The 22,334-nt window shown below is 47.2% G+C and overlaps 1 protein-coding gene across 25 annotated transcripts in view; it reads left to right on the forward strand.

The window, feature by feature from the left end:
- Nucleotides 1–22,334, forward strand: part of AKAP13 (A-kinase anchoring protein 13) — a 186,241-nt gene that overhangs the window by 110,091 nt on the left and 53,816 nt on the right. For 21 of the 25 annotated variants that reach the window (XR_004975200.1, XR_004975199.1, XM_036355844.1 and 18 more), the window contains 3 exons: nucleotides 13,522–13,597; nucleotides 17,414–17,562; nucleotides 21,417–21,787. Coding sequence is in view for 23 of the 25 variants with exons in the window: in XM_036355844.1 (XP_036211737.1) it covers nucleotides 13,522–13,597; nucleotides 17,414–17,562; nucleotides 21,417–21,787 (596 nt within the window). In the remaining 2 variants the exon portion in view is untranslated. Of the gene's footprint in view, nucleotides 1–6,363; nucleotides 7,056–13,521; nucleotides 13,598–17,413; nucleotides 17,563–21,416; nucleotides 21,788–22,334 lie in introns of those variants that run through there. The other 4 variants (XM_036355843.1, XM_036355854.1, XM_036355855.1 and 1 more) reach the window with 2 other exon arrangements.

Raw genomic sequence — 22,334 nt, forward strand, 5'->3', positions numbered from 1 at the left:
GCTAGCACTGACTGTTACTTCGTGAAGATGTGCATCAGTGGACACTAATCCTACTAATAGTACAGTAACTTGCATTAAAGAATCACTCATATTGGCCCAGCCAGTGTGGCTAAATGGTTGAGCATCGACCTATGTACCAGGAGGTCAAGGTTCAATTCCCAGTCAGGGCACTAGCCTGAGTGGCAGGCTCAATCCCTAATGTGGGGCGTGCAGGAGGCAGCTGATCCATGATTCTCATCAGTGATGTTCTCTCTTTCTCCCCCTCTCCCTTCCTCTCTGAAATCAGCAAAAACATATTAAAACAAAACAAAAACCTGGTTTTAGTCAGTATGGCAGGAGTTGCAACTAAAAGTCAGGTGGGGAAAAGGAAGCTTCTTATTTTGATACCCATTTAGAGTTGAACCAAGAAAAATGGCTCATCTCTGTCTGTGTACAGTTTGTATAATTGCCTTTGTAGCGAAACACAACAGATTAAGCTTTCTCAGGTTTATCAGCCTGAGAATTGGAGGCATAGAACCATTAGAATTCAGACCCAGAAAACGATACTTGTATGAAACAAAGGTGGCAACAGTAGGCAGTATTAAATAACTGATGCTTATTCTTACAGCATCCTCCTAGGGGAAGCGGAGGAGAGATGTTACTGCTTGTCTTGTAGAGGGCAAGTCGGAGGGACACGTGTGTCCTGCTCAGTGCTGGAAGCTCAAAGGTTGGCCCTGATAATACTTTATGATCTTATCTGTTCCTTAAACTGTCTCCTTGGGTTACCTGATTGGTCCGATGCACTGTCCTTACATAGTTCACCACCAGTCAGCGCTGCCAGTCATCTGACCCAGCGCACACATCTGAAAAAATTACCAAAATGCTCCCATGAAACTTGGTCTCTAGTAATGCACCATTTTGTGCAGAGTATGTATGTGTGTGTGTGTGTGTGTCTGTGTTGTTGTTTTTTGTTGTTGTTGTTAATCCTCACCCAAGGATATTTTTCTATTGATTTTTAGAGAGAATGGAAGGGAGGGCGAAGACAGAGAGAGAGAGAGAGAGAGAGAAACATCGATGGTGAGACACATTGGTTGGTTGCCTCCCACAACTGAGGAACGTGCCGTAGACCAAAATCAAACCTGCGACCCTTTAGCCTGCGGGCCTGTGCTCTATCCACTGGCCAGGGCTGAGACGTCCCATTTATTGATGAGGCCCAATGCTCATGTCACTTATTTGTGGTGAGCGGAGTAGAGACGCCCCTTTCCTCTAGTGTGTACCTCTGTATCCAAAAACCCATGGGTGACTGAAATTGACGAACGAAGGAGCTTCTGAACCTAGATTGCCGGCACTAGTTAGGCCTAGTCCTGAGAATGTCGCTTTTCAGACAGCGATGGCTGTTTATTCATTCAAACAGGAACCGTTTGTTGAATGCGAAGGCCAGGAACCTGAAGGAAATCCAAAGAAATAGGACCTGTCTTGCTCAAGAGCCTTGTATAACAGATACCCAGCTAACTGTGATGACCAGTGGATGCTTCCCGTGTGACAGGAGTGCTCAGGGCTGGGGCAGGGGCATGGAGGCAGCCAGGTGTGGGATCCAGTCTGAGCACAGCCATCTGACTTGTGCATCTGCAGGAGAGGAGGTCCAAGGAGAGGTGAGAAACGGCCACAGAGGCCGTCTGCTGCTGGCCTTTTCTCCCAGAGTTCTGCCTGAGAGCAGCCCAGTGCTCTTTATCCCAATGGTCACTGGCATGTCAGCCTCTGGTGGGGATTGTTCAGGACACCAGAAGTTCCGTCCAAATTAGGCACTTGGGGATTGGCCAGGAAAAAAATCTATAAATATCTGTCTTTTATTACTTCTTTCCCTTTGCCTCAAATGAAGAGGCTTTTTTCTTCTTTTCTCAAGACTGACTCTTCCGTCTGCGTTCCTGGTCCATGTTGACCTTGTTAAAGAACTGCTCCATGCCCTGCCTGCGTGGCTCAGTGGTTGAGCTTTGACCTATGAACCAGGAGGTCACAGTTCAATTCCCAGTCAGGGCACATGTCTGGGTTTCGGGTTCGATCTCCAGTAGGTGGCGTGCAGGAGGCAGCCGATCAGTGATTCTCTCTCCCTCTCCCTTCCTCTCTGAAATCAATAAAAATGCATTTTTTAAAAAGACATTTGGTGGAAAGAAAGATTTACAGAACTCAGTTTAATGCAAACCTGTTTTATGAGCTGTGTGCCCTGGTACAGCTGACTTAGACTCTGAGTGTGACTTCTCGTCTGTAGACAGTAACATCTCCTGTAAGGAGCACAAGTTTGCAAAGAGACCTTTTTAAAGCTTTGTCTTTTCTTATAGTCTCCCATCTTAATTTCTTTCTGCCATTGTTAGCTGCCAGCTAAATTGTCTTAAGGTTTCTTCTTGCAAAGCCCTAGAACAGCGGTTCTCAACCTGTGGGTCGTGACCCTTTGGCGGTCGAACGACCCTTTCACAGGGGTCGCCTAAATACATCCTGCATATCAGATATTTACATTACGATTCAAAACAGTAGCAAAATTACAGTTATGAAGTAGCAACGGAAATAATGTTATGGTTGGGGGTCACCACAACATGAGGAACTGTATTAAAGGGTCACGGCATTAGGAAGGCTGAGAACCACTGCCCTAGAGGGCTAAAGCAATGGAGTGGCTTGCTGCTGTCTAGACTGATTTGAGAAGAGTAGCTGGTTGCTCACCCTAAAGGCCTTCCTCTTCTCCTTTCACTCTCTCAACCTTGGGGCCTCCAAACCTGGTCAACGAAATGCCAGGACCAGTAGTGCTTGAACCTCTACCCTGAGATTAAAAAGGAAACCCGAGATGGAAACAGTGCCTTTGCAGCCATTGTAAATAATGTTCCCCTTTCTCCTGTCAAGTTCAAACATCATATTTTACGCAGACTGTTATTCTAAGCAGCCTGGAGTTGCTCAAGTGGAGGCTCATGTTTCACCTGTATTCTAGTCAGTTTGGCCAACAGATGTGCAACTCTGAATGGCTCACATGCTTAAGTTAATGAAATCATAGATTGATGAAAATTGTCAACTGTGGTAGACCTCTCCTTCCTTCCCATTTCATGTGAAAAGTGGAGGTGGCAGATGTAATTGTGCAAGAATATACTGCATGTTTTCTACAACAGGTTTTGAGCAGATTTCTCCGTTCCTCTGAGCTAGCTATATGTCAGGTGATAAATACTTTTTAGTCTCAGACTGACGGTATCAGATCAAGAGGGAATGTCAGGTATGCTACAGTGTCCATACTCTCAGTGTTCAGTTTTGGAAACCTAAGTCCAGAGAGTCAGCGTCATTGTCCCAGGTCGCTCAGGGAGATAATGGCACACCCCAGAATGGAAAGAACCCTTGGTTTTCACACTCCTACCTGGCGTTCCTGCTGAGACTGAATGAGTCACTGGTGAGTCACTTAACCAGGGACCAGTCATATGCTGCTGTTCCTTTTACTGGCCTTGAGCGTTCTGTTTGGATCCTCAGCACACCCACTAGGTGGCGCCCTGATGCAGAACCGACTGTGGGACTCAGGCAGGGCTCTGCCCCACCTGGAACAAAAGGAGCCAAATAGAGGTGCCCTGTAAGAAGGTTAAATAATTCGGGTTGGGGGTTAGATCTTGTCATTGAACAAACCAGGAGAAAAATTAATTCTTGAACAGAAATGTTATAAATTATAATGCATAAAACACTGTTATTCTTCATTTTCTGGAATTTTAAGAACATATGTCGGGCCTGTGGTCTGAACAGACTAAAAGCTCTGGCTCTTCTCTTGAGGAATTTGGAAACCCTTGTTGCGGATAGGACACAGAGAGAAGGAGGGATCATTAATCTTGTAAATAACTATTGTAAATAATACATACGTTATTACATAATTACAAGTTCTCAAAATTAAAGGAAAGAGGGAACATTCTCAAAACGAAAATTTGTAACTCTCAGCCCTAGTTTGGATTTGAACTGATTGGTTGCGGCGTTTCAAAATTCTAACAGAATAACTGTTCAGTGGGTCCAGATGTTTTTGATAAAAACTTGGAATTGTCACATCAGCAGCAAAAGCACAGGACTACGGAGTCTGTCTCCTGTTGGGGAGTGCTGATCCGATCCAGAGGGGAGAGAAAAACAGACTCTTCCCCACCCAGGGCATTTCTGCTCCAAGAAGGAACAGAATACGTAAAGACGATTCCAAATCGTTGAAATACATTTATGTGTCCAGAAAAAGTAAGAAATCTCCATTCGCAGCGGGTAGCACAAAGCCAGCAGACAGTCAGAAATTGAAAAGGTTCATCTATATGTCTCAAAATAGTAATCTGGGCCATTTCAGATAATTATATTATTTTGAAGCAGATTCCTCTCTAATTATATAAACTTCTTAAGGACAAACCTTGTTATTTATTTTGTTTGCCTTCACTGCACGGCACAAAATAGCTGTTAAATCAGTATAGATTATGTACATTTATGTCAATAGGGGAGGCTGGGCGTAGAAAGGCTTTATTGTGATTAAAGCATCTGGTCCCTAGAGAGATGCCTGGGAACCTTGGAAGCAGGAAACATTTGAATCTAATTAAAACAGAAGGGAGCGGCAGAGAGGAATAAACCATATTGAGGACAGAGGGGAGGCAGCTCTGTGTGCATGTGGGGAGGGGAAAGAGTGCTAAATTACAGCTTGGTGAAAGCTCGTACCAAAAAGATAAGACATTATTCAATTTTCCATACACTGAAGCCTAAAGGATCTTTCCGTTGGTGCCTTAGATCACATAGTTTCAAAGTATTTGTAAATTGCTGACCAGGTTCCCGCCCTTTCGGTAATAAGCCTGAGCAAGACTTTTACTGACAACTTTTAATCTTGCCTGAATCATCTTGTTTCTACTGGTCCCCACCATCACTGTGATGAGCAGCGCCCCTGTCTCACTGTACATGTTGGGGACGTCAAGGAGCCAAGGCCCCCTGGGGCACGTGGGGAGGGAGGCTGTCTGCTCTCCCTAGCGGTGAGGGCTGGCAGTGAGGCTGGGGGATCCCTCCCGGAGCAGTGAGGGCTGTGAGGGCTGGGGGGTCGGGGCTCTGGGTGGTTATAGCTGCAGCTGCGAGTTAGCATATAGATGGAGAATGCTGGCATTATAGCCCGACTGGCCGCCTCCTGTCCTTTGAGCTAGTTAACAAGTGAATGCCTGGCCTGGGGAAATGGTGACTCATCAGACGTCTCTTCCCCTTGTACATACAGTTCCTGAAAAACCCCCTCTCCAGCTCTGTTTGCCATCCCCGTGGTATTAAGTCTCTTTTCTTCCTTGAACCCCCTCATTCACACCCTCCAGGTCCAGCTAGGACACCTGGCCAGATGAGGAAAATCAGGCTAATGCCCCAGGAGGCAAATCTTTCTATTTCTTCTTTCTTTCTTCACTCTTTCTCCCTTTACTTCCCCCAGTGCCTCCTCCCTTCTTCCTTTCTCTCCCAAATCATTTTCAACCTCAGTGAGGGAATGTCTGGAGTGAGAGAGCGAATTCTGGAAGAGGTCTGGCCCCGGAGAATGTTCCAAAGGGTGGGGCTAGCGAGGTCTCAAATAGTAAAAAACAGGCACATGGGTAGCAGCCGTGCACAGGGCTGCACGGGGCTCTGCAGGGCTCCCTGCATGTGAGTGGACGCTTCGCAGGCAGAGCAGTCCCAGCCAGGTGACTTCCTTCGTCACAAAGAGCGGTGACACACGTCCCCATTCATTTTCCTGCTTTCCTCTTTAATCCTCTTTAAAGCCCCCTTCTGTTCATCAACCCCCTCAAAAAACAAAAAAATAAAAAGCTGAACTCTTGATGATGTTTAAATCTTGTCGGACACCTTTGTGGCCACTTCTGGATCCTAGAGAAACAACCCTGAAATATTTGGCTCACATTTTTCTCATGTTAAGTCACTGGTTTGCGTTTGGCACGGAGCTGCAGTGTGTGCCTTGGGTCGCTTCAATTCTCTGTCCTTGGCGGGAGAGAGAAGCGCGTGCACATGCTGGTGGTGTTCAGGGTGACATCCCCTCCCTCCATCACTCCTGCCTGACATCGAAGCATCTGGACCCACAGAGCCTGCTCACAGGGGACAGTTGGAGGAGGAGGAGGAAGCGCTGGAAAAGGAAGCCTTGTTTTTCTCTCCTTCCTTCGCGGGTGAATCATGCTCCCACCACTGCAATTAGCTTTTCAAGCCTCCGAGGCTGCTGGTGCGGAGCTGAAAGGGCAAGTCTTGACGTCCCTGTGAGTGAGGAGAAGGGAGGACGGGCTGGGCTTGGGCAGGGCCAGCGCCCTAAAGAGAGGGAGGGGGCAGGGGGAGGGGCCTTTTCCTCCTTCTCCGCTGCTGTCATTACATATTTCCAACTTAAATCAGAACCCAGCCCTGCTGCCTGGGAGCAGACGCGGACCTGAAAGGCTGTTTGCTTCAGACAGGATCTCCAGGCTTCTGCTTTTTTCTTCCATAAAGAAAATTTGATTTTCCTTCTCTTTTTTTTCCTTTAAAACAAGAAGAGTTGAATGGGAATTTTTTTTTTATGCTATCCCTTTGCAGTAGCGTTGTCTTCCCTTTTTTTCTCTTTTCCTGACGGAGTACGTACTGGATTCGTATTGCCTGCCCTGGTCTTTCCGCCACGTGCGCCGGCCATTATGCCCAGCCAGTTCATGCTTAGCTTTTCTGCCGGAGCCATCACCAGTGATGGAAGCAGCGGGTGCTTGCATCGCACCAGGAGGCACGCACTGTTTATATTATGAATTATAAACTCATTTTCCCGGCGCTCCGGAGTTGTCAGAAAGTTCCGGGTCAGTTCAGGGAAGTGGATTCCGCTGGGTTCTTTTTGATTCCTTTTTGGCCCTTGGAGGGTTTCGCGTAGAGCGCCGTCTGGAAGGCCCGGTCCCCTGCAGCTCACCGGGGGGAGTTTGGAACTCGGGACTGGCCGGGTGCGCTGGTCCCCCAAGTGACCCCGGGCACATCGGCATTGTTCCTCCCTCCCGCCCTCGGTCAGAATGTACGAGCGGCACAAGCGGCGCTACAGCCTGTGTGACATCTCCAAGGTGGACAGGACTGTGGACGTGGTGCTGCTGAAGGTAAGGCCACCTCTCAGGCCCTTTCCCCTGGAATCCCATAGCTGCGCCCCGGCCACCCGCAGGGAGAAGGGCTGAGGAGTATGTGTGAGCATTGCGGGTGGGGGATCGGGTTGGCGATTTTCGGATTCTTAAAGGAATATCTGGTCCTAGCTGAGCTGGTTTGGGCCGGCCTGCGGACTCGAAGGGTCCCAGGTTTAATTCCGGTCAAAGGCATGTACCTCAGTTGCAGGGTAAGTCCCCAATGAGTGTAGGAGATAACCAGTCGATGTGTCGTCTGTCTCTTTCACAGCAATGTTTCTCTCTGTGTGTCTCTCCCCCTCCCTTCCACTCTTTCTAAAAAGAAAAAAAAATCAATGGGAAAAATATCCTTGGGTGAGGATGAATAAAATAAAGTACTTTCTGAACAAAACCAGTGGGACTTGAGAATCAGCAGTGAGCCACTTACTGCTTAAATGTCACTGTAACTGCTTCAAAATGCACTCTTATTCTCAGGAGAACCTCCTATTCTTGAAAGTCTCAAAGGGAGAGATTCCCCTTTAGAGTTGCTCTTTCCTGCGCTGTCTGTCTGTCCCTCCTTCCCTGTCATCCCTGCCCCCTCACCGCCCACCCCCGCCCCCATCCGTCTGGGCATCTTTCTCCGTCTGCCTCTGTCTCTGAGTCGCTCTGTCTTTTGTCAGAGCCTTTTCTGTTGTTTCTGCCATCTCTTCGCTCACAATCTGGAAGGTTCTCCAATCAACGTATTTACTAAGTGGCAATGTGGTCCTGTTGGCTTGGCTTTGACTGCTTTTCAGGTCCAGCCCCAGACTGTTGATAGCCGTGTTTGTTTGCTCAGTGTGAGGTGTCTAAGCAGGATGGGGGCGGAGCCTCTGCAGGGCTAATTGCTCACAGAAGGCATCCTGGGATCTAAAATTAGTAAGGACTCCTCCAGTCAGAGTTGGGAGTCTGGAAATATTGGGTGACTGATGGCGTGCTTATTGGAAGTTTAGCAGTTTTCTGGCAAAAGCAGGGGAAATTGGAAGCCTCCCAAGTGGTTCAGAGATGCCGAAAGGAACCTCCGTTCCGACCTTGAGTGAGTACGGAGCTGGGCAGTCCAGGCAAAGTGTAACGCATTGCCCTGGTCAAGGAAATCGTGGAGCTATTTTATCGATTCATCAGTTCAGTTTATTGCTTGCGGCACCCTCATTCTTTCATTGGTCCATTGAGGCCAATAATGGGCCCAGAAGAATCGACACGGGAGCCAGTGAAATATCACATTGGACGAGGGGCTGGGACAGGCGTGCGATGGTGTCATTGTCCCTCTGTCACCGCTCCCAGGCGGTGGTTTGACCTGCCAGGCTTGGCCTGGGAGCAGTGGGTCACGGGCATTTTGAAGTTGCTCCAAGATAATATTCATTTTAGTTTCTCTGAAATGTGATTTCCTTTACGAAGCCATACTCGTGCTTTAAAACGTCTGTCCTCAGGCCCTGGGGAGAGCCTAGTGTTTAGGACCTTTTTATGCTTGACTCCATGATTTTACATGTCGGGGGATGGGGCAGGGAAAAGGACAAGAAGAAGGGGAGAGAGAAGATCTCAGTCTCATAGGAATGTCATACATTTAAAAAATGCTAAAATGTGAGGAGCTCTGTGCTCGAACTGGGCATGAAAACCTTTATGTGGAGCAAAATCACAGGCTTACTGGCCTCATAGATGCGATTTTAAAGTTTTATTTTTTTAAATATTTGCATTGATTTCAGAGAGGAAGGCAGAAGGCGAGAGAGATAGAAACATCAATGATGAGAATCATGGATCGGCTGCCTCCTGCACGCCCCACACTGGGGATCGAGCCCACAACCCGGGCCTGTGCCCTGACCCGGAATCGAACCATGACCTCCTGGTTCATAGGTCGATGCTCAACCACTGAGCCATGCTGGCCGGGCAAGCCCTATTTTAGATAAAGATCCTTCTCAGGTGATGTCATTAAAAAAAACAAAACAAAAAGGATCCCTGCAGGATAAGAACATGCCTGTTACACCAAGGGGAAGGGGTTTTAGGAAGAGGGAACTGGCTGGGCCATGTGACAGGAGCACCTGGGTAAGTGGGGAGCGGCAGGGCAGCTGGAGGCGCAGCGGGGACCTAGAAAAGCAAGGTCTCGACCACCCTGGTGAGGAATTTGCTTTGTTTGGATACAGCACTTCTCAGGGTATGTTTATACAGGGTCATTCTAACTGTGGGCATCAGCTAGGCTGCCATTGTGGGAGTCCAGGCCGGATAAAATGCTTTCGTGGTCACAGTGGGAAGAAGGGGATGGATAGGAGATACGGGCATTTACTTTTTACATTCCTGGTCTCGTTTTACTTACGGAAAAACAGATTCCGATAGTCAGTCATTTTCTGAAGGTCTCATGGCTCATGCACAATAGCTGGTAGGATGCAGCCCCAGATCCGATTGCTTTCAGAGTCCATGTTCTTGCCATCCTAGACCGTTTCTTTGAGGCGACCAGTTCTTTTTATTACATGAATATGTATATCAGTTGTTATTTATATATAAAAATGCATGTTTTTTCTGTCCGAGACCTTTCATGTTGGGAGAAGTCCTAGAAACTAAACCATCACTTCTTTCTCAGGACATTGCCTTCTGTAAACACCTTGGACAGGTGCACCATCTCTTATACTTGCAGTTTGTCACACAAGTTGTAGCAGATTTTCCCTATAATTCTTCTAAAAAATACTCAGAAGTGCTCTCCAATTATCTTCCACTTTGAATTTTATTATCTTTAATTAGTGTTTTTAAAAAATAATGGTATTGGGACCCTAGCTGACTTGGCTGAGTGGATAGAGCGTCGGCCTGCGGATTGAAAGGTCCCAGGTTTGATTCCAGGTCAAGGGCACATGCCTGGGTTTCGGGCTCGATCCACAGTATGGGGAGTGCAGGAGGCAGCCAATCCATGATCCTTTCTCATCATTTATGTTTCTAGCTCTCTCTCCCTCTCCCTTTCTCTTTGAAATCCATAACAATATATTTTAAAAAAAGATAATGGTATTAGGTATACTTCAGATCTCAAGTGATCATGTGTATGTTTGCAATCTATTTTTATCTCTGGAAGTTTGCTTTTCATACTAAGGAGCTTGAAATTTTTTCATATGTTCACTAGACATTTCTAAGCACTCAGAGCAGTGTCCCTGATTCAGATTAAATACTTGGTAAGGCCCTGGCTGACGTGGTTCAGTGGTCAGAGTGTCGGCCTTCACATGGAAGAGTTTCATTCCTGGTCAAGGGCATGTACCTGGGTTGCAGGTTCCATCCCCACCCTCACTGCCAAGTGGGGCGTATGCAGGAGATAACCAATCGATGTGTCTCTCTTCTGTTTCTCTCCCCCTCCCTCCCTCCTTTCCACTCTCTCTGAAAAGCAATGGGAAAAATATCCTTCGGGGAGGATTAACAACAACAATAAAAATACTAGGTATTCGCTAATTGAGTGAGTTAATCTTTTAAGATTTGTAAGTGTGGATTCATAAGCATCATTTTCTATAAACTGTATTCAGTGTACTGATAAGGTAACCATCACAGAGATGAAGTATGACAATAATCATAAAATTGAGATTGTGAGCCCATCATTTTGGTATTACACACTTACAGCTCCAGTCCCTCCCATTGGCATCTTAACAATCACTGTAGATTAGCTTCAGAATTCCCATCCTGTCTTACATCCCCTGCATTTTGGCTTATTCTGCACTCTGGTCTCTCTTCCCTTTGTCAGGTCTGTATAGTTTCAGGGTAGTTCTTCTGCATCAGGCCTTAGATTCGCCCGAGGCTACGTACATTGGTCTTTATCTTCAGGTAGCGCTTGTTCTCACCATCAACCCCAGCATCCCAAACCTTCCTTCCTTTCTGAATCCCCCCCTAAATAATAACACACGAGTTGGTAGTATTCCTTGTTACCACCCTCCTCGGTCCCCCATCCAAGTCCACACATACACATTCCTCTTCCTCACTGTGTGACAGTCCCCTGGTTACTCTCTCCTAATGCCTATGACTTCAGGCTCTTAGGATAAATGGTTGGCAATGCTAAATCACATGCTCAGACTGGGATATGTAATAATTTTCATTGTTAGCAGAATCCCCTTGGTATCTACATGCCTATTTTCCTCCACGTCCTTTAGTAAGCTAGCGTTGGCCCCCCAAGTTGGTGACTGACAGGAGCTTTCGCCCAGCGCCGTTCCGTAGCTGACAGGATAAGCATTCCTGAGGCCGTTCTTAAACAAGAGGGTAGCAAGGATCAGAAACTGGGCAGAACTACCATCTGCCAAGACAGAAGAGGGTCAGACTCTAGGATTCACCGGCGATCTGAACCGACGTAGTCCAGGGGCCATTTCTGTTTTATTATAATTTTAGGTTCTTGGTTTCTCATGTGTTTGATGAGCATACTTTGCACCTGGTCATTAATACTTTGTAGCCAGTAATTCAGAGTTTCAGATGGCTGCTTAAAAGATGTGCAACCATGTTTTGTGTGCACTGAATGAAAGTGTTTCCAGAGGACCCCCTCCGCCCTATTCATGATGTCTGGGTAGGCCACTTGACCTAGAGCTAAAGCCAAAGGAGTAGTTTGTCTTTAAGGCCAGCGTCACTTTCCAGAGAAATATACATGCTTGAAACCTTGGCTTGCTCTGAGAGGCTTCCTCATTGCCTTCAATGAAAGGTACGGAGGCTGAGGCTTGAAGGTGGCCACAGCATCTGCTCAGTGACAGTCTGATTCCCTGAAAAGACTGACTCAAGGCTTGGCTCCCATGTCCGGATGGTGGGTTCTGCTTCCTTTTGTTCAGAGTTGGAACTCTGGCTGCATCTCCTGAGACAGATGCAGAGGAAGTAAATACGGGCAACGGCTGGGAAGGCTGGGTGTAACCGTGGGCTGTATTATTAGGATGTTCGGATATAAACAGTAGCAGACACGCTGCCAAAAACAAAAGCCAGCTCCCTCTGCGCTGAAAATATGTACAGCTCTATTTTCAGCCTGATGGGAACGCAACGTGGGTGTGATTTGTGTAACCGCAAGGGGTCCCAGGGCAGGAAATATAACCTGTGGGCCGGGTCCGGTGAGGGTCTGGCGTTTCTTCTGAAGTACCTTCTCTTACCCATGGGGCACATGCGCAAGAACTTACCAGAACTGTGGATGTTGAATACCTGCAGTTGCCATGATCTTTTTGTCATGGAGACGATATGAACAAAGGACTAACTTTGGTGTTTTTTTTTATTTAAAGCGTCATGAACGTGGTCAGAGCCAGAAACTCTGTTTTGGTAACTTATCCCTCCAGAAGACACGGACATCTAATGGCCAAGTTTCTGTTTTCCTCATTTCGAGCTCCTTGCTCAAACATTTGGGAATAATCTTGAACTGTTCCTTCCTCGGCCCATTCAGTCTGTTGCCAGTCCTGTATTTGCCTCATGGCTGACAGATTCCATCAGGGCAAATCTGGATAGAGGGATCATCATCATTGTCTTTGTTTTTCTCTTAAAACTCAGGTTATTAGTAGTCTCAACACGATGGTTTCTTTCTCTCGTGTCTCCTAATCCGGAGTTGGCCATCAGAACCTTTTGCCAAGCCTCATCTCGAGCCGGCTAAGAAGGGTGTTGATAGTACAAGGCTTATTTGTTCATGCAAAAACCCCCGTCGTAGAGGTCACCTTTTGGAATGGAGACTAACATGACAACAGATGTGCTACATGTGTGTACTCAGAGCCATCCTTCGTTCCTGTTTCCACACCTTTGGGCTTTTTATGCGCCTCAAACACATCTAAGGAAAGATCTCTAATCTGGGTTACAGTGATAGGCACTAAAGTCGTCCATAGTATTTCTTTGTTATCTTTTCAATGTCTATAAGTTCTGTGATAATGTCCCCCTTTAATTTCTGATATTGATCATTTGTAACTTTTGTTCTTGCTCGGCCTAGCTAGAGTTTTAGCAGTATCATTGATCTTTTCAAGGAAATCACCTTTTGATTTTTATTTCTTTTATTGTTTCTCTCTCTTCTACCGCATTGATTTCTGCGAAATACGGTCTATCTCCCGTGCACACTCCAAAAGAATGTGTCCTGTTGTTGTTGCAGGAAGTGCTCTCTCTGTTTGTTAGATCAAATTGGTTGATAATGTCTTTCAAGTTTTCTGTATCCTTATGGATTTTGTCTACTTGTTTTAGCAATTATGGAAAGAGGTGTGTTAAAATCTCTAATGGCCATTTGAAGATTATGTTAAATTTAATAAAAATGACTCTTATATGCCTAAGTTTTATCAAAAATCTCCCCAGAGCATTAATTATCGATTGCCTTGTGTGTATTGTGAAAAGGTATTTTTTCTTAAAATAATTTTACCCACTTTGCAGTCAAGTTTCAAAGAAAAAGACGGAAGTGATGGAGCAGTATGTGCACTTGCAGCTGCTGGAAGAGCATCCCACATGGCTTCACTGTCTGAAACTCAGTCTCTCTTCTCTCCTTCAGATAAACCGGGAAAGCTGGTGCACAATTGAGCCGTGTGCTGATGCAGCCTCCCTGCTGGCTCCCCCGCAGAGCCCAGGTAAGCAGGGCTTCCCCTCCGGCTCGCTTGAACACCGGTGTCCAAAATGCACATGTTCTAGAGCCATGGTTCCACTCCAACACCAGGTCGTTCGATTTGGAGGTCTGTTCTTCCTTAGCATGCTACACAATGACGTAATGCAATTTCTTAATCCAGTAAAACTATAAATATATACTGTGAAGGACTAAGTCTGTGGCTCTCAATCATAGCTACACGTTGAAAGTATCTTGGCAGGGTTGAGCAATGGGGGCATGGGCAAAAAGGTGAAGGAGATCAAAAGGTGCAACCTTACAGTTATAACGTAAGTAAGGCATGGGATGTAATGGACAGCATAGGGAATGCAGTCAGTGGTACCACAATAACTTTGTACCGCGACAGATGGTTGCTAGAGTTCTCACGGTGTGATCACTTTGTAAGGAATATAAATATCAGATCACTGTGTTGTACACGTGGAACGAATATAATATTTATATCAACTGTAATTAAAAACAGGTTCACATTCCAGAATGAAAAAAAAAAGTAACTTGGGAGCGTTAAGATACATGGATGGCTGGGTCCTACCCCCAGAGCTTCTGATTTACTTGCTCTGGGGGGTGTGGCCTGGATATCAAACTCTTTCAGAGCTCCTTTGGTTGCTCCCTGTGCAGCCGACCATTAAGAACCATAGACTTTGGAAGTACTGTCAGGAACTGAGTCTTTCCCTAAGCGCTCAGGAGGTCTCAGTAACAACGGGTGAGGGTATCATGCTCTTAAGACCTTGCTTGGTAATAACAGCACGTGGCTGTGGTCCCAGGTTTAGTCACTAATTCACGGGGACGAAGGCGTGTTCCCTCACGTCTCTGTGCGCCATTGTCTCTGACCTCCCTAGCATCACCAGCTTTTCCTATTGGGTGTCACCCGAACGCCATGGTGGGCAGCTGTAGCCATTGCCTGTCCCTGCAGCTGCCATGAACACTGGCTAATTACATTCTGGCCTCTTAAGTCTACATTCCCCCCAGAACTTCTGTTTACATTTCCAGATTTTAATAACCTGCTTTAAAAACTACCGAGGCATCATTTAAGGCGTTTCTGGAAACCATTTGCCCGTGGTTGTACTGCAGTAGTCTTACATTTAAAGGCGAACTTCAGCCTGGCCTGCATGGCTCAGTGGTTGAGCCTCAACCTATGAACCAGGAGGTCACGGTTCGATTCCGATTAAGGGCACATGCCAGGGTTGTGGGCTCGATCCCCAGTGTGGGGAGTGCAGGAGGCAGCCAACCAGAGATTCTCTGTCATCATTGATGTTTCTTTTCTGTCCCTCTCTTCCTCTCTCTGAAGTCCATAAAAGTGTATTTAAAAAAACACACAAAAACAACTTTTAAAGACAAACTTTAAATCCTTTATTTCCAGGGGGTTTTCCTACTGATTCTCACCTCAGTTCACTCCAAAGGGAGTGTTGGAAACAGATGTGCAGAGTGTTTTTCGCTACTTTTGTCCCACGCGGAGAAAGCACTTAAGGGATATTAATAGGTGCCCTAACCGGTGTGGCTCAGTGGCTAGAGCGTCGGCCTGCGGACTCAAGGGTCCCGGGTTCGATTCTGGTCAAGGGCAGGTACCTTGGTTGCGGGCACATCCCCAGTAGGAGGTGTGCAGGAGGCAGCTGATGGATGTTTCTCTCTCATTGATGTTTCTAACTCTATCCCTCTCCCTTCCTCTCTGTAAAAAATCAATAAAATAGATATTTTTTAAAAAGGATATTAATAGGCTATAGTGTTCGGGGCCTCCGTGTGCTATGAGATTGATTCTGTTCAAATGCAGCTGAAACGTCCCCAGTCCGGCCCTTAGAATCTTTCATTTAAAAGTTTCCCCTTACTTTATCCCATGAGCTGTCTGGGGCTTTTTCTAAAAGTGTAATTATTCCCAACCACCCCAGCAATGAACTGTCTGTCCCTGTGAAGGTGAGTGAGGTTGCCTCACAGTTTGAATATTCGCAGGAGTTTCTCCATGTGCGGTAGTTTCATTTACTTGTTTAAAGAAATGATCTTGAATTTTGTTGACGACCCCCCCCCCCCCCCCCCACACACACACACACACACACTCCAACCCCAAACATCCCCCTTTGGTGTTTTTAAACTTCAGTTTAACAAAATCCAACATCTGGTTTATGCTTCTGAACTTAAGACGTGAGGTTTTTTACTTTCAGGCAGAGTTTTTTTGGTGAATTCTAGGCAGGTTTCCTTCTTTTGCTTTATGAACACAGCGCAGGCCAGCAGTAGTGTTAAACCAAATGAGAGAGTATCTTTTAAAACTACTTTGTATATTTTTAAATTCTGGGTAAATAAATGCAGGAAAGCACCACGCTGAGCCCAGTGAGTGCTGGTATGTTCCTACGCTACCCGACCCCGACTGTAATTTGTTTGCAAACATATAATTTTATACCCAGATGACTAGACAGCATCGTTAAGAGCACACGTTTTGCTCGCTGTGAAAAAGCTAATGGCTCAGGACACAGAAGTTGTTGACATTTGTGTAAGGGTCATAAAACGGGTCTGGCCCACCTCAAGGCCTCCTGACTGAGGAGGCTACTTGAGCCACACGTTACAGGTCAGTGAAGCCCTGACTTCATTATCGAGCTGATCACACGCCTGTTGTGTGCCAAGGGGCAGAGCTCTGATGGCTGTGTGTATAAATCATTTCTAACTGGAGCTCCCCATCTTCCCGTTTCACTGCTGTGGAAATGGAGACTGGGGGCTAAGTGACTTCCTGCCTGGGACCTTCCTGGCGATAAGTAGTCAGTCCGAGATTTAAGCCACGCCAGTCTATCTCTAAGGCTTTGCCCATTCTTCTTCTACCTTCATGCGCTGCTCTATCTTATTCATTAGGAAGGGGACACGTAGGAAGAAAGGAAAGATTTTACTCCTTTTGAAAACTTACCAACACACGTGAGCTGGGGTGTGGGTTAGCTTGCCTTTAACCCTCCTCCCCCCATTTGTGGGTTTCATAACGGCTTCAAGTCCTTTCCTATCCTTTCTCCTGGTTCCCCTGCTCTGCCCCCTCCCTGGCTCAGCAGGCACCAGCATCTCCCACAGCGGTGCTGATGCTCCTCCGTCTGGGTCAGTGGTCCCCGTGGTGCGGGCTCTCCTGGGGGAGGAGTTGCTGCGAGGGCTGCCCTGGGTCCTCCTGTGGCTTTTCCATGAGAATGTCTGGGGCTGGTGTTTTCCAGCCCGGAGCGGGGACGTGCTCTGTGAGGCTGCCAGCTGGACTGTTAGGGCTCAGCTCAGTGGCTGGGACAGCCCTTTCTCTTCCTGGCCAGCCCCCCGTTTTCCCTCAGCCACGGGACGGGGTTTCTGATTTTTCCACGTGTGGAAAGGGGAAGGAGTGGAAAGCTCACACCCACCAGCTCCACCCAAGGTATCATACTCTCTGAACTGTGTGTGTGTGTGTGTGTGTGTGTGTGTGTGTGTGTGTGTGTGTGGCGGGGCACTCCAGAAGACCTGTGATTTTTGTTTTTTTATTGATTTCAGAGACAAAGGGAGAGGGAGAGAGAGAAACATCAGTGATGAGAGAGAATCCTTGATCGGCTGCCTCTTGCACAACCCCTACTGGGGATCGAGCCTGCAACCCACGCATGTAGCCTGACCAGGAATTGAACTGTGACCTGGTTCATAGTTGATGCTGAACCACTGGGCCACACTGGCTGGGTGAAAGGACACTCTTGTTACTGTATGAGGCTCAGCCCATTGCCTGGCAGCTCCGTTATAACGAAGCCCTGCAGTCCCTGGTCTGACGGCTGGAATGGAAAGAAACGGACCTTTTTAACGTATTGATTGAATACAGTCTCTTTTTCAGAATGTGAGAACTTCCTGGGTGTCGGGCTGGGCCGGGAGTGTGCTCCCACAGAAGGTGAACTGAAAAGAGAATCCGGGAGTGACTCCGACCTCTTCCACTCGCCCAGCGAAGACGTGGACAGCATCGTCTTCTCCAAGGTACCGCCTGTGGCTCGCTGAGTGGGGCCTCGTGGGCCTGTCTCTGGCCCTGCCGTGGTCTCTGCGGGAGCAGTGTCGGGGTCCCTCAGAGAGGGGAGCTCCAGGGCCCCAGGGGTTTCGAACAAGGCCGCGGCCCCTTTATTTCCTGCAGCATCACAGCACGAACTGGAAGTGAACGAAATCAGATGACAATGAGCACTTTTCAGTGGGAGGAAGGACCGCGGCTCAGACTGCATGATGTCATGTGTATAAACTAACCACAGAGTCATTTCTGACTAATGTGCTTAGGCCTGAAGCTCACTGTGGAGCTGGGTGATGTCAAGTGGCTTAATTGGAACTTTCTAGATCTCTGCTAGGGAGCCCAAGCTTTCTCTCTGAAAAGCCCAGCCCAGCCACATGAATCACCTCGTGTTTTTCTTATAATTTGAGGCCCCCTAAGAGGGTGGAGGTGGTTTCCTTTTTTTTTTTTTTTTTTTTTTGCACCTGGTTGCATCGAGTTCTGCTTTGTTTCCTAAGAAAACTAGAGGCCTTTCGCACAGCAGGGTCAGCACTGGCATGCAGATCTGTGCCCCACAGGAGGTTGTCTTAGCAGTGAGGGGGTGAGGGGCAGGCGAGGCCGCTGTGAAGGCCCCTGTGTGCAGGTTCATGGTGACTTTGGGGCAGTGAGGGGAGCAGTTGTGTCAGTGGGTAGATACATTCTCCAGGCCCGCTTGGAGGTGCTGTTGCAAAGTTATGGTAGAAGCATGGAGACTTGCCCGGCCAGCGTGGCTCAGTGATGGAGTGTCAACCTATGAACCAGGAGGTCACAGTTCCATTTCCAGTCTGGGCACATGCCTGTGTTGTGGGCTCGATCCCCTGTAGGGGGCGCGCAGGAGGCAGCCAACCACGATTCTCTCTCATCATTGATGTTTCTCTCTCCTCCTCTCTGAAATTAAAAAAAAAAAGGAAAAGAATGGAGGCTTTAACGTTCTGGGGTTCTGGCCCACAATGTATTCAAGCCTCTTGAATGACCTTCAGACACTCTCATTGCTGTCCAAGCGGCCCTTGTGTGTCCCTTTGGCCTTCCCTGACCTTTCCTCCCGGCTCCTTTCCCTTGCTCTCCGCATCTCCTCCAGGGGCTTGCGAAGATTTGTGGAGTTTCAGGATTCCTGTCATGGTTGCTCAGAGTGGACTGGTTGGCTCGAGAGTGTGTCAAGTAAAAATTCCACATACTTGGGAAGGTCTGTCCTTTTCTGAAGTTATTTAGGAATAGGGAAACCAATAGCATTAAAAAAAAACAAACCCAAAAAAACCTGAATTTGGGTAATTTTCACTGTAATTTTGAGGTTTTCATTATAAGGACTTCTAAAGTCTCCTCCACCTGAACCACCAATCTCCTGCCGCACTCCCCTACCCCCAACACACACACACACACACACACAGTCTCTGCTGAATACCATTCTAGAGATGCTGATCTTTGAAGATAAATTGCTTTTGTCTGAGATAAATAGATTAGACAATATCTACGTTCCAGCTTTAAGTTTGAATCATCCCTAATCCCTGAATGGTGTCATGGTTACGCACGTGTTTTGTTAAACGTTTCTGTGTGTAGTAAAAAACCTGATAAAAATGGGAAAGTCTTCACTTAGAAATGCTGCTGCCTCCTAGTGCATGACACCTTCCCTGGATGTAACCATCTCTACAGAATGGTAGTTATTTCTGCTCCCTAAATTGAGTGATTTTCCTAGGTACGCAGAATTAGCATTTTGTATGTTTTACCTGCTTTTCAAACTGCCAGAAGCATTTATAAGATTGTTCATACCAGTGTTTCATACCAGTGCTAGATTTAGCAATTGTTTTTTCTCAGGGTGACCAGATAGGTACAGTTTTTAAAAATTCATATTTTTTTATTGATATCAGAGAGGAAGGGAGAGGGAGAACTAGAAATAACAATGATGAGGGAGAGTCATTGATCAGCTGCCTCCTACAGGCCCCCCACTGGGGATCGAGCCCACAGCCCAGGCATGCCCCCTGACCGGGAATTCATCCGTGACCTCCTGGTTCCTAGGCTTACGCTCAACCACTGAGCCACGCAGACCCTGCGATACAATTTTTACTCCCCGAATGGTCTTCCCTGGTTTCACACCCGAGCCCTCAGGAAAGCAGGAGGGCGGTGCACTTGCCACCTGCCCCTGCTCGCACCAGGATGTCCAGTGGCCCCTTCCTCTTAGTGGTTCCACTCCCAGGATGTGCCCAAGAGAGGTTTTGTAATGTCTTCTCTGGCATTATTAAGACCAAGGCTTTACATATGGACAGAAAAGGAGAGAGGCGGGCTGATATTTACAGAGTACTTACTGTTCGCTCGACACTGAACTTCTTTAAATGTGTGATCTCATTTCATGACCCCAGCAATGCTGTATGGTGGGGGGTTTTATCCTCGGAGTCCTCAGGAAATAGAGGCTCTGGTGGGTTAAGTTTACTCAGATTTACTCTGCTGGCAACAGAATTGAGACGTGTTCCTAGACCTGACTCTAAAATTTGTTTAGTTTCTGTGATTTTGCTTTCAATCTCCCAACACCTGCTTTAATAGCCACTGATTCACATAGAAGCACAGCAGTGGCAGACGGCCCATCCGCTACTTAAAAGTCTTTCTCGGTGGCCATCCGCATGCGTTTGCAGGCCAGCCCCGAGTTTCTTCCCCGGCCCCAGCCCTCTTCGCCTCCCTCCTCTGAAATACAATCCGTGGGAGAGCCATTGCAACATCTTTAATGCGAACCATGAGTGTGCGTTAGGTCACTTCCTGCAGCCATCAGCGGGCCTCTGGCCTCACAGAGGTCCCTTTAACAGCCTGCCGTGTTTGTCACAAACTTAATAATCCCACTCAGCCTGCCTCCTGCGAAATATTATGACTTTTTGGTGAGTGTTATGAGCTTCATGTTTATTCTCCCACCCCCGCCCCATCACTTTATGGATTATTTTATGTACACTTCGGCCTGATAGTACTCAGCCAATTCTCAGTGAAGTGAGAAAAAAGAGTAAATTTCTTTCTTTAAATATATATATATATATATATATATATATATATATATATATATATGGCATCAGCAATCAAGTTCCTGTATCTTATTTGATTTTTAGAGAGAGAAAGGGGGAGGGATAGAGAGAGAGAAACATCAGTGAGAGAGAAACAGCATCAGTTGGCTGCCTCCTACATGCCCCCTATTGGGGATCGAGTCTGCAACCCAGGCATGTGCCCTGACCGGCAATTGAACCCAGTGACCTCTTGGTTCCTAGATCAATGCTTAACCGCTGAGCCACGCCGACCGGGCATAGATTTCTTATATTTAAGAATTTGTGGCCAGAATTTGGGCATTTATGGAAGATTTTAGGTGGGCTCATAACCTGACATTTTTTCAAAAGGCCACTAAAAGCAATCACAGGGTTGCTTTTGGGATGTCACCCTCAGCACATCATCCCTGTAGCCAAGCAGACAACCTTGTTTTTAGGTAAGGCTTGTGAGAATTGAACCTAATAAGATATCAATTTAGCGTTTCATTCAGCAGAACCCCACAGACATAGGGCTCCCTTCATTCCAGTTGGGGGTATTGACTGAAGGAACTGACCTGTGTTAGAAAGGGACAGTTGATGGGCTTCTAGTCTAGCACCCCTAGAGGGCAGAAAGAGCATAGGCCCTGGACCCTACCTTTACTGGAGGCTATTTAATCCAGCTGTGATTACGCTTTAAAAAAGAAATCTCCCTTGAAGCCCATTCTATCTTGTCCGTCCCGCCCACCATGACGCCACTGGCTCGATAGGGATAGCAGGCGTCTTCTTGGTTCTGCTCTTCAACCGCATTCGCTTCCTCCCCGTTCCAGCCCGAGGAAGAGCAGTCGGTCTGTGACATCACCGGATCCAGTTCCTCCACCGACGACACCGCCTCCCTGGACCGCCACTCTTCGCATGGCAGCGATGTGTCCCTCCCCCAGATGCCAGCTCTGCACAGGTCCAGAGAGCAGCAGTCCCTCGACGGCTTCTACAGCCCCGGGGTGGGCGCGGAGGGGCGAGAGAGTGAGAGCGAGCCTGCCGGCTCAGGTGAGATGGAGGAGGAGGAGATGGACAGCATCACCGAAGTGCCTGCCAACTGCTCTGTGCTGAGGAGCTCCCTGCGCTCGCTGTCCCCTTTCCGGAGGCACAGCTGGGGTCCTGGCAAGAATGCCGCCAGCGATGGAGAAATGAGCCACCGGAGGTGAGGCGCCGGCTGCTGGGCAGTCAGTCTCTCTGTGTGCTTGTTTTTGAGGAGTTTCTGCTTTGGGGTTATCGTTGGTGAGAGATTGAATACCTAAATTACGTAAAAAGCAATTTCTAAAAGCTTTCCTTTTTAGCTGTATTCATGCTGTACTCTTTTTTTTCCCTTAAAGCATTTACACCAATAGAAACCATAGGGTGTAGGAAAAGATTCTTGCAGCTAGCCATCCTTGTCTTAGATGATAAGTGTCAAGAAATGAGTGTTTGCTTTATATAGAAATCATTTTTCTTTATAACCCCTGTGGATCCCTTTGCCATGGCCTTGGTTTCACAGCTGGATGGGACTGTATGGATCATTTAGCTCGGGTGAGGAAATTGAAGCTCAGATTAAATGGTTTGCCCAGGATTACATAGTGATCCTTTGGTTGAACTAAGAGAAGAACCCTATCACCTAAATTATTTGTATTTTCAGCCTTTAATGAGAATCTCCTATTTGAGCTTCACATTAAGGACTACCCAGCATCACGGTCCCAAGACCTCTGGAGATA

Source organism: Myotis myotis, unplaced genomic scaffold (genome assembly GCF_014108235.1).
Source record: "Myotis myotis isolate mMyoMyo1 unplaced genomic scaffold, mMyoMyo1.p scaffold_m19_p_23, whole genome shotgun sequence".
Classification (NCBI taxonomy): domain Eukaryota; kingdom Metazoa; phylum Chordata; class Mammalia; order Chiroptera; family Vespertilionidae; genus Myotis; species Myotis myotis.